Source organism: Salvelinus namaycush, chromosome 14 (genome assembly GCF_016432855.1).
Source record: "Salvelinus namaycush isolate Seneca chromosome 14, SaNama_1.0, whole genome shotgun sequence".
Taxonomy (NCBI): domain Eukaryota; kingdom Metazoa; phylum Chordata; class Actinopteri; order Salmoniformes; family Salmonidae; genus Salvelinus; species Salvelinus namaycush.
The window spans coordinates 40,286,071-40,298,152 of record NC_052320.1 but is presented as its reverse complement, the minus strand read 5'-3'; the positions used below and the strand labels follow the sequence as shown (position 1 = coordinate 40,298,152).

The following is a 12,082-nucleotide window of genomic DNA, read 5'->3' as shown; positions in this document are numbered from 1 at the left end:
CCATGGATCATCACTGGAGGCCTCTTGCCATGGATCATCACTGGAGGCTTTGTGCCATGGATCATCACTGGAGGCTTCGTGCCATGGATCATCACTGGAGGCTTCGTGCCATGGATCATCGCTGGAGGCTTCGTGCCATGGATCATCACTGGAGGCTTCTTGCCATGGATCATCACTGGAGGCTTCGTGCCATGGATCATCACTGAAGGCTTCGTTCCATGGATCATCACTGGAGGCTTCTTGCCATGGATCATCACTGGAGGCTTCGTGCCGTGGATCATCACTGGAGGCTTCTTGCCATGGATCATCACTGGAGGCGTCGTGCCATGGATCATCACTGGAGGGAGGAGACGTATGGGCAGTCTGGTACGTGGAGCTGCCACAGGGCTCAACAGGCTGGGGAGACACACAGGATGATTAGTTCTGGGCGCAGGCACAGGACTCACCAGGCTGGAGAGACATACAGGAGGCCCTGTCCTTGGCCGAGGCACCGGATACACTGGGCCGTGGAGGCGCACTGGTGGTCTGGAGAGCAGGGCTGGCACAACCCGTTCTGGCTGGATGCTCACCTTAGCCTGGCAGATGTGGGGAGCTGGAATGTAGCGCACCGGGCTAAGACCGCGTACTGGAGACACTGTGCGCTCCACAGCATAACATGATGCCTGACCAGTACGACGCTCGCCACGGTAAGCACGGGGAGTTGGCTCAGGTCTCCAACCTGACTCAGCCAAACTCCCCGTGTGCCCCCCTAAAAAAATGTTTGGGGGCTGCCTCTCGGGCTTCCTTGCCAGCCGTGTTCCCTCGTAACGCTGCCGCTCTGCTTTCGTCGCTGCCTCCGCCTTCCTCAATGCTTCCACCTGTTCCCATGGAAGGCGATCTCTTCCGGCCAGAATCTCCTCCTATGTCCATAATCCCTTGCCGTCCAGGATGTCATCCCATGTCCATTCCTCCTTTTTTCCACGCTGCTTGGTCCGTTTATGGTGGGAAGTTCTGTCACGGCCGTTGAAAGATGAGGACCAAGGTGCAGCGTGGTGAGCGTACATTTTCTTTTAATAGTAGATGTCGCCAAACAAAACAATAAACACTACAAAAACAAACTGTGAAGCTAAAGGCTATGTGGCCTAAACAAAGTCAACTTCCCACAAAGACAGGTGGAAAAGAGGGCTACCTAAGTATGGTTCTCAATCAGAGACAACGATAGACAGCTGTCCTTGATTGAGGACCCTACCCACGCCAAAACATAGAAATACAAATCATAGAACATAGAATACCCACCCCAACTCACGCCCTGACCAAACCAAAATAGAGACATAAAAAGGATCTCTAAGGTCAGGGCATGACAGTTAGCCCTACTTCCTCTGATCTGGAGGACTCACTAAAGACAAATGCTGTCTTTGTAATTGATGTCTGAGTGTTGGAGTGTGGCACATGACTTTCTGTAAATAAATTAAAACATGAAAATCATGCCATCTGGTTTGCTTAATATAAGGAATTTGATGTATAGCATTTGCTTTTAGCCTACTTTTTACTTCTACTCAAGTATGACAATTAAGTAGTTTTTCCACCACTGCAGGCTACTTAAGTTAATTTAAAACCAGATACTTTAAGACTTTTACTCAGTAGTATTTTATTGTGTGACTTTCACTTTTCCACCACTGACCTTTATACCTGCGGTAAACTGTGTAAGTGACGAATAAACTTTGATTAGATTTTAATTTGATTTGATTAGATAGGTCTACCCCCTAACAGACAGACACACACACACTTCCATGAGATGTCACGAAAAATCGAGGGTAACCAGAGTGCAGCACTCCGTCACACCTCTTCAGTAACATCTGATCCTTGACAGCCGTGACCCGTGATACCGCGTCTCTCCCCAGTCTCTCTCCTCAGTCCCTTCCCTTCCCTCTCACTCTTAGTAGAGATCAGGGGTTTTAGTGGGTGTGTTGGAGGATGTGTGTAGGCGATATGTGTGTGTGGTAGTCTTCCTCTGAGCGATCAGTGAGCTGGTTCCTTATCATACCTCTTTCCTGCCCCATCCACACTGTCCAATTAGATGAGCGTGTTTGTGGGCAAACGTAAACACGCATAGGCCCCGGCGGTGCTTATCAGCGCAAATAACAGCACCAAGTGGTGATCGGAGGCGTGCACGGAACTAAGTGGGACAGAACAGGTCCCCTGTGACAACCGGGCCGCGAGAGATCCAGCAGGGCTTTAGTGCACGAACTGGCATGATGCACAAATTGGCGTATTTCTCACTCACTCCAGAGGTTATTCTCCCTTCCACCTTTCTGGTCTGTCTTTGGGTAATTGTATTTACATTATGTGGGCCCTTGAGAGAACGTGGGTAATCGAAAAATAAGCACTGCCAGTCTGCGCTGTCACTTTTTGTATTGATATCCCACTGAGATGTCGCATGTTCTCTCATTGCAGAGCTGTGAACAAGAAGCACTTCATTTCTGTTAAAAAAAAAATGAAACTTTAAGCGTCATACATTTTTGAGAGGTGCACATGTGTTGCGTTTGAATATTTATGAGGCAGGGATCCAAAAGCTAAATAGATGTGAATGTCAAAAAATGGAAAGGTGCGCCGCGGTGCCCCATTTGGTAGCACTTTCACGGTGCTTACCCCACCATATGTGCACAGAGCGCAGACGGAGCCCTTTGCAAATCTGCCTAACTAATCTGAGAACCACTGGGTACACACGTCACTTTAACGTCTAGTTTTCATTTACATTTGGTCGAGTTGTCCACTAACGTGAATTCAACGTGAAATCAACAACACATTTCACCATGTCAATGGAATTAGGTCAAAAATTACGTGGAAATTTTACGTTAAAATTTTACGTTGATGATTTTTTTTTAATCCAAACAGTTTTTCACGCTGATTTTAACGTCATCACGTTTATTTTTTTGGTTGAAACGACGTGGAAACAAAGTTGATTCAACCAGTTTATGCCCAGTGGGAAGGGGCCACTGGCCGCAGGATGTGAGAGCAGCTCCCGGCATCAACCCTAAGAGGAGCAGAGCACTGATTTAGGATGCCAGGCTACATCAACTGGGCTATCTAAATGTCTGTTGTAGGTTTTTATTTTAGAAAATAGGCCCAGGCTATATTTTCTTCTCACATTACTATTCCCCCTCAAATCCCTCTCATTATTATTCTATTATGATCATTTTGGGATTCTTTTGCTATAGTTTTATAGATAGATAACTAATGAACAGTAATTACACCATTATTGTTCTGCCTTGGTGTGTGGATGTCCATTACGCAAATAGCCTACAATTAGCCTACCCTAACCACTCCGATAAACTTTGATTGAAACAAATCTCACATGATGAAATTCCAAGGCGTATAATATTGAGAAGAATGAATGGGAGGATTGAGAAGTGGAGCTGTTGGGCGCGGGGCTGTGGGGTGGAGTGGAGTGGGCAGAGAGAGGGGCAGCAGCAGAAGACAGCTCTGCGCTCTCAGCCTTCCTCTGCCGTGCTCTGCTGTGCGCTGCGCTGCGAAAAGGAAGCACGACTCTCTTATCACGTCACTCTGTGTTAAGGCGTTGAGCAGGAAACAGCCTTTCCTCTTGGATCGTCGCAGTAGGAGCAAACACGATATTTTTTTCCTTACTCAATGCACCCCTCGGCACAGAAGACGCGGAAACCGGCCAGAAGGAAAAATGCCTCCTTCGGAGAAGATAGTTGTTCTGATTTTTGGCGTTCTGGTGCTGGAATCGTCCTGGAATGCACAACACAGCCCATGGCTCGCCAGCGCGCTACAGATCCAACAGGCGTTCGCCTCTCCAAACCAGACCAATAACTTTGTGGTGGATGAGGTGAGTAGAAAAGTCTACCTGGCTACGGTGAACATGGTCTACCAGCTTAACAGGACCCTGAGCGTGGAGGTGGAGAAGAGAACAGGGCCGGTGGAGGACAACCTGTTGTGCCATGCGCCGCAGCTTCCCCAAGCGCCCTGCGAGCACCCCAAATCCCTCACTGACAACTTCAACAAGCTGCTCGAGCTGGACCGGGTGCAGGGGGTGCTGGTGGTATGCGGCTCGGTGTACCAGGGCTTCTGTGAGCTCAGGAAGATGGAAAATATATCTCAGATAGCGGTGGAGTTTCCCCCTCAGGGCGAGAAGACCGTGTTCCCCAGCATGCTGAATATCGCCGCGAACCACCCCAACGCTTCCACCGTGGGGCTCATCTTCAGGAGCCATGGGGGGAACACCCGACTCCTCGTCGGGGCCACTTACACCGGCGTCGGGACCACGTTTTTCCCCAAGAACCACAGCAAGGAGGACCTGCGCTTCGAGAACACACCCGAAATCGCCATTCGGTCCCTGAACATCAATGATTTATCTAGGCTGTTCACGTATGACATCAACCCGTCCGAGGATAACGTCTTCAAGATCAAACAGGAGGTGAAGCAGAAGAATAAACTAAACTTTGTCCATGCCTTCATTCAGAACACCTACGCTTATATTGCTATCAACAATGACGCGAATATGGGCCACAAGGAGAGCCAGCCGAACAGCATCCTGGCCAGGATATGCCTGGACACCGAGATCCCCAGAACATCCACATCGGAGAGCCGTAAACTCACTGAGTCCTTCATCCAGATGCCGCTCCAGTGTGGATATAACGGGAACATCTACAACCGTCTCGTCTCCGTTCACCCCGCGGAGATCCACTCGGGGACCGGAGAGGGGCTGGAGTCGTACCTGTTCGGAGTGTTCACCAAATCAGACAGAAAGTCTGCCCTGTGTGCGTTTCGGTTCTCAGATATCGAGGAGGAGATCCGCCAGGGCCGGAGGAACTGCTCCAACTCCCCCAGCAGCGAGGTGCAGGTGCTGGACAGCGTCATCCAGGGCTCGGGCGCAGCGTGCGTACACAAAGGGAATCTGGTGGTAAGTGAAGCATGAAAACTATCATTTTGTTTTAAACTTCAGTGAGATTTGTAGGCCTATTCATATTTGTGAGACTTGGTGGGAACTCATTTTATTTCATTTTATTTTGATAAAGTTAGGAGCCACACTTGCATGGAACGCGCTACAAAAAAAATCAGAAAGATGTGGGTTTATTGGACTTGCTACTATAGGCCTGTATAAATAAATTGGCAAAATATGTTGCTTTTGGCAACAGACAGTTTTAATAATAAATCACCCCCTATCATTTCTATGGGAAAAGTTCCTTGTCACGAGCGCGCTCAGGGTCGGTGATTGTGTGCAGGATCTGGTTATGGGAACCGTGCGGGGTAGGCTACTTCTGTTAAACTCTTCCGCGCCAGCGCATTCAAGCTTTCGGCCTCTACTGGAGACGTAGAATGGACATGTTTTTTTTAAAGTAAACATTCGTTTACCATCGATATTCAACACCTTTTTAAATTAAATGTAGGGTAACATTATAGTTTTTCCACTGGGCAAGCTGATTTGTTCTCTAGGAAACGGTAGTATCATATGCCATAATCATCATTGAGGTTAATCTGTATTCAATGTGTCAAATAACATAACACATGCTCTTAGATTAGGCCTATAAAAATATTTGTACAAAATTTAGGAAGAAAAGTGTCCTCTTATTACCTTATAGATCATATCTATAAAGGCTATTACTTTCACACTATAAATCCCCTCTCATTATTTAAAGGACCCATGGTACTCAAATAGTGTGTCTTATAAAAGGTCTTTATGCAGCTTCTGGGGACTGCTGTGAAATTCCATCCTACCATTGTGTTGACAGTCAGGTCGTAAAGATGCCACACAGCAAATCTCGGTGTTGAGGTATATCTGAGTGTTGATTCTAGTGGGTTTGAAATTTTACACCACCTGCAGTGAATAAATGAAGTGTAATTTGAATCACAGTTCAATCACTGAATCACAGTTGAATCACCACCTTGTGGTTTTGCTGTATCTTGGCCGTGTTGAGTTAATTTCCATGAACTCTCTGAGTTAAAAATATAAGAGGGGGGGTTTATTATCACATTTCCTAGTATGCTTTGTTGCAGGTTGCTTTTTAGAGTAGTCTGTTTTAATATATATGTTTCTGCATGCACACTGATTGTTTAATTTGTTTTATAGCCAACCACACAAAGTTAAATAACATACCATATTCTAAACTAATGCAATATGTAAGTGGTTGGACTTATTTCACCCATTATTGAGATGGTTGTTCCAGTTTAGATGGTTTAGGTAGTCTCGTTTATCAATCTTCCCACCTTGGTAGTCATTCTAACTGCAGATGTGTGTGATTCAAAGTTCCAATTGTTAGCTATCCTAACTGGCTGGATTCCAATTTAAATAACACTTTGCAAGCCAGAATAACATGACATGCCTATATGGCCTGCAAACCAGGAGTTTCAGACCACTGTGTTAGTATAAAACTAGGCTGTCAGAGTATGGTATTGTCAAAAAATGTACTGTCATAAATAATCTTGACTTTCTGATAAAATATTCACTTGGTGAAGATTGCATGATTAACAGCAATCGAATGCAACAATCATGTCTCTGTCACTAACAAACACAGTCATTGGTGGTACTGGTACCTCTAAAATTCCCTCGAAAGGCACCCTGGGAAATATGCAAATAAGGCTTTCCACCCAACAGTGTTAAAACCAGTGGAGAACGACTGCCCCCTCTCATTGAAGCCATAGGAGTTCAAGGCCAACCTCGGTGCTGCAGGCATTGTTAGCAGAAAACAGGATTCCCCCATTATAGTTAATGGAAAAATGGCAATCTTTGTGCAAAGATTTTTTAGAAGACAATTATGCTGCAAATAATTACTTTTAATACACCAGATCTATGTCCTTGAACTGATTATTTTAAAATCGCACACAGAAGAAGTTGTCAGCCTGCAGTGGTCAGCCTTTAACTTCAGTTACTCAGTAAGAGGGGGCAGCACTTAACCAAAACCTGCAACGTCACTTCCTGGAGTAGCTCAAACTGAGCATGTTCTGTCTCTATGAGACACCATCTTAACCGACTTCATTTGGTTTCAAAATCCTTAACAGTCTTCGCCCTGTGGCTATGACCACATCACAGCCATGATAGAAATGTCATAACACATGGCCTCTCATGTATTATTGCTTAAATGACTCACCTGTTTGTAAATCTAATTAACATAATACAAAAATCCCCATTAAAATCCGTCAGGTTAAGCTACAGATTTTTTATTTTGTTGGCATGGGCTGTGTCTCAATCCACCACATCTGTGTTGCAAAGTGGCAGAGCTACAGCGCTGTTTGTCAGACCAGGAGACATCCCGAAAATCAGTCTTCCCACATAACCTTTGTAGTGTCCAAATGGCCTACTAACTAATATGACCACGCTATGGAAAGATGAGACTCTCAGGAGCACGATGGTGGTCTCCGTTTTGCCCGTCTGAAGTCGGTACCGCAGATGTGCCAACTTCGGTTCGTAGCGTCCAAACTATTTGGACTACAAAACTAATATGAACCCACTGTACTAACCTCTCTCTCTGCTTGCTTCCTCTCTCTTTCTGTCTCTTCCTCCAGCATGCATTGAAGCCCGCCTCAGCCTCGACACTGAGCGTCACATCACTGTCTTTCTCAGTAGCCTAGTCTGTAAAGCAACGTTATTATGAGAACTTAGTAGCCTCTTTCTGCTCCTGTTGAGGCATCTCCACTTAACGTTAGCTTCTTACTTCATCCTTCTAGCTGGCTAAGTAATAGGCCTACTAGCCAGAGCCCTTCAACGCTACTGCAATAGAAGTCTCTGCTGTCAGCTAGCCACCTGACTAACTAACCCATCTAAGTGACTATTTACCAGAGTCAGTGTATGTTTGTTTGGGGGATGTCTGGGAAAGGGATGGTTTTAAAATGGCCTTTTGCTCGGCATCTTGCAAACACACTATCAACAGCGTCTCTAGTTCCCTACTTGAGCCGACTCTCAGCTGGGGCAATTCGTTTCACGTCTCAGACCCTCGGCCTGTGCCACGAGAGGGCGGAGTTAGACGTTTGAGAGAGTGGTGAATGTACTGATCGAAAGGCAAAATCCGCGAGGAAAATCCAGGGGACGCGGGCCAACATATCAAACAAACCACTGTTTATGATTCTACGTGTTCGCAGAACGTAGCCGCGATTAGAACCAATGATTTATATATACACATGTATACTCAAGAATATAAGAATTTTGAACAACGCTGGGAGCAGTATGTTGACCCGTAATTGATATTCTTTTATCCAAAATAAATATATTTTTTATCATAATTGCCTGCCTGTCTCTCTTCCTGTTTATTGAGATATGTTAAACTGACTCAAAGTTTGACCATTGGCTATTTGTCTCTCTATATCCATCTGTCAGCTGCAAACGGAGCAGCTGGACTGTGGAGCGGCCCACCTGCAGCACCCACTGGCCCTACAAAGGCCCTTGAGGGCCACACCCTTGTTTGAGTCCCTGGGCCTCAGCTCTGTTGCCGTGGATGACGTACATCACCACACTGTGGTGTTTCTGGGCACCAGCACCGGACGACTGCGCAAGGTTAGAGGAACTGCTTTATTGACATCTATTTTTCTTTCAGGAATATTCACATTTCCAAAGAAGAGAGAGCAGTTTTAGACGTCATCAGAGAAGTGTAAGGTGTAAATTACAATAGATTGATCTGCAGGGAAAAGTGAATTTAAACGGTAATGAATAAAGACGAGACATTGTTAACATGAGAAAATAACGTAGAATTACTGTAGGTCTAAAAGGGTGGTTTAAAATGCAAGCAAGTGTATCAATGAAAGATCACATCTGAGCAGGGTGAGGAAACGTGTACAGAGTTGAGAGAACATTTGTTTTATGTGGGTGTCGCGCGCACACACGCACACGCATGCACACACACGCACACACACAGACAGACATAAACACACATGCTGTGAGAACACACAGAGCACATAATCATGGGGTAACGGAGTATGCACATTGGGCAAACACCAAACCACTTTTACTCAGTGGCGTAAGGACATAGGCAGACAACCCAAAACACATCCAAAACCTAAATATACAATCAGGCCAGACAATTTGGACACACACACACACGCACACCCACACACGCACACACACAAACCACCTTAACCACCACCATACCTCTGGCATTAAAAAAAAGCTAACAGAATGCTCTTCTAGGAGGCCTCAAACAAGACACCCTCCAGCAACATATTTCTCATGTTGTAAAAGGTACCAGTCTAATGCACAAAAAAATACATGTAAAAGGGCAATACCTCATGCCCCCCCCCACCCTGACCACATCTGGACACATAAAAAAATAACTTCAAATAAAAGCAGACTTTTTCATTCACAATGGCTGAGGTGGATTCATAGTTCATCCCTTTATCTTTAACCTGAAGCTTCACCCAGGTAATAGCTGGTTTTTTTACAGATAAAAAAAATGAAAAGCGGATAAATAAAATTGACCCTGCCAATTATCCCAGAGAAGAAGAACAAATCCCATTGCGAAATAATGCTTTTTAGCTTATTCATTAATGGAAATACCAGTTGATGGAAATACTTTTGACTGGTCATGCTTATTCATTTGCATAATTTAGTGGAATTAAATTGGCGGGTGTGTACAGTAGGCTAGGCTATATTCGTTATGTATCTTCTTTATCATGCCGTACAGCATACAGAGACAGAGCCTGCTGCTGCTATGGCATCTCAAACAGCAAATGGAAGACAAAGGAAGGCAGGCCATCTTCATCAGCAGGGTTCATCAGCGCGTCACACATCACTTTGCAATGTGCTGGAGGCAGTATGCATTTTGAAAACCTTTACTTAATTGTTTGAAACCTGAACGTTTCACTACCTATTGTGAGGCATGTCGTACCTTGCTTCAAAGTAGCCTAGCCAATATCAGACCATATCCTTGTAGGGAATTCTTTTATATACATTTTCTTTCGTTGTCTAGTAGCCAAAGGCACAATCCTAGTTATAGCAACCCATGCTAGATCTTTCATATTAGATCTCCTCTCTTTCTAAATTCAAACAGATATTTTCATCTCTGTCACATGAGACCGCTCGCATGTGCGGTTTGCCTTTGACAGTGGTGCTTTCCCTCTAATTGCATTATGGAACGAACATTCGTGCGTGGCCTACCACCTTGTGCGCATTGCTGCGCTTATAATGTGACGAAATAATAGTTGATCAACATGTTCAACTAAACGTTCTGATCTGTTGCATCAGCCTCAAAGCTTTTTAACTCGTTTTTTTTAAATGTAGCCTAGGCTTATTAGTGATGTGAATTTGGGATCTATCTCCCACAACTGTCCCAGAGTCTGTTTGTAATAGACTATTTCTTTCTCAACAAGCTGACCAATAGAATAGGTCAACTTTTCTACTATGTGGGATAGTAGATTGACATAGGCTAGTGATGTTGCTGTTCGTTACTCCTCTTGTTGGCTGAGGAACAGTAAATGTGGACAGGTATTCTAACGTCTTCAAAGTGTGCATCCGAATTTCTGTCATTCTGAGCACCGTGGGTGGACGCCCTAATCAGGGTACACACCCAATGCATTTGTGTCCGGGACTTTTCTCAAATGCTGCCTGCGCCACATTCTCCCGAAGGAAACCCTGGTGTGTGTGCGCAAGTGCATGTGTGTGTTAACATGGAGCGTGTTGTATGTGTTGCATGTGGCACATACGTATGCCGCATGTGTTCATGCTCAAAACAGGAGGTCTGTGTGTTTTATGCTGTGTGTGTGTGTGTGTGTTTGTCCTGGGGGCAGCACTGTAGCAGAGGGTAATGGTGCTGTTAGTGTGTGTAATGTGATTCTGTCTGTGAGCTTGGCTCAGGCGGAGTAGTACAGACTACATGGGAACAGGGGTAAAGATTGAGTTAGGCCTCTGCTACTGGGGGTGGGACACCCTCAATGAAGTAATTACAGACATTTTTAACCAAGTCTCTCACTACAGCAGCTCTGTCTCTCTATTTCACTCTGTCTGTCTCTCTATGTCTCTCTTTCACTCTGTCTCTCGTTCATTTCCCTCTCTCGCCACCTCCTCCCATCTCAGTTTGTCTTTCATTGTCCCTCTCCCTCTCTGTCTCTCAGTCCACTATCTCAACCATAAAAAGGGTCCTTTGATTATATTGTCAACAAACACACACTCTATCCCCCCCCCCCCCCCCCCACACACACACACACACACACACACACACACACACACACACACACACACACACACACACACACACACACACACACACGCGCGCGCGCGCGCATAGAGAGAGCGCTTGGAGCAGCTGAGTACTCCTGAGTTGAATAGAGTCTTTCATGTTGTGGCAGACAGACAGGGGAGAGGGAGAGGCAGTGAGTGACCTGCCAGTATACAGCAGGTGTTTTGTTGTTTGACCTGGCTGTGCCCGTCTCATCTCCACCTCTTCACAGCTCCCTGCTATCTGCCCAGGTGTGGGCTATTGGTTGGCTCTATTGTGACCCTGTATGTTTGATCTTTATTGGCGTGTGTGTGTGTGTGTGTGTGTGTTTATTTGTGTGTGTGTGTGCGTCTGTGTGTGCATCTGTGTGTGTGTGCACGTGCCTGTTTTCATATGTGTTTGTGTGTGAAAGTTTGTGCTGGTGCTCATGCATATGTGTGTGTTTTCGTGGGTTGTGTTGTGTTTGGTCACTAGAGAAGCAGCCGAGTCCGGGACTGTCACGAGAACAATCTCTGTCTGGTTTCCTCAGGATGGCAGGATGTCCATAGAGCTGAGACAGAAACCACAACAATTCCCAACAAGAAGCTTTCTCACTGTCTGTGTGACATCAAGTCACAGCCTTAGCATTTATGTGCCTGTGGTCTATGGATCACTGTGTGTCTGTACGAGTGTGTACGAGCACGATTCCAAAGACGTTATACCTTTTTGTAAAGAATTGTGTGTACTCTTGTGTACATCTTGCATGGTGCCTTTTCTCAAGAAGTGCTTTGTTAAAAGACTTAAATATCATTTGAGTATTTTCAAAGTATCGAGGGTGAGTTGTGTTGGAGTGGACTGAAGTGCATGGTTGCATAACCCCTAAATCACAGCCTAGCGAAACTGTGAGATGGCCAAGGTAATGAATCTGCTTAACTCAAAGAAGTAGCCTACTGCACATCAGC

At 45.4% G+C, this 12,082-nt stretch overlaps 1 protein-coding gene across 1 annotated transcript in view; it reads left to right on the top strand.

Moving 5' to 3' along the window:
- The first annotated feature begins 3,556 nt into the window (after positions 1-3,556).
- The window catches only part of LOC120059514 (plexin-D1-like), a 100,012-nt gene continuing 91,486 nt past the window's right edge, over positions 3,557-12,082 (top strand). Inside the window, exons 1-2 of the mRNA XM_039008633.1 lie at positions 3,557-4,903; positions 8,312-8,488. Coding sequence (XP_038864561.1) covers positions 3,674-4,903; positions 8,312-8,488 — 1,407 coding nt within the window. The 5' untranslated portion in view covers positions 3,557-3,673. The remainder of the gene's footprint in view (positions 4,904-8,311; positions 8,489-12,082) is intronic.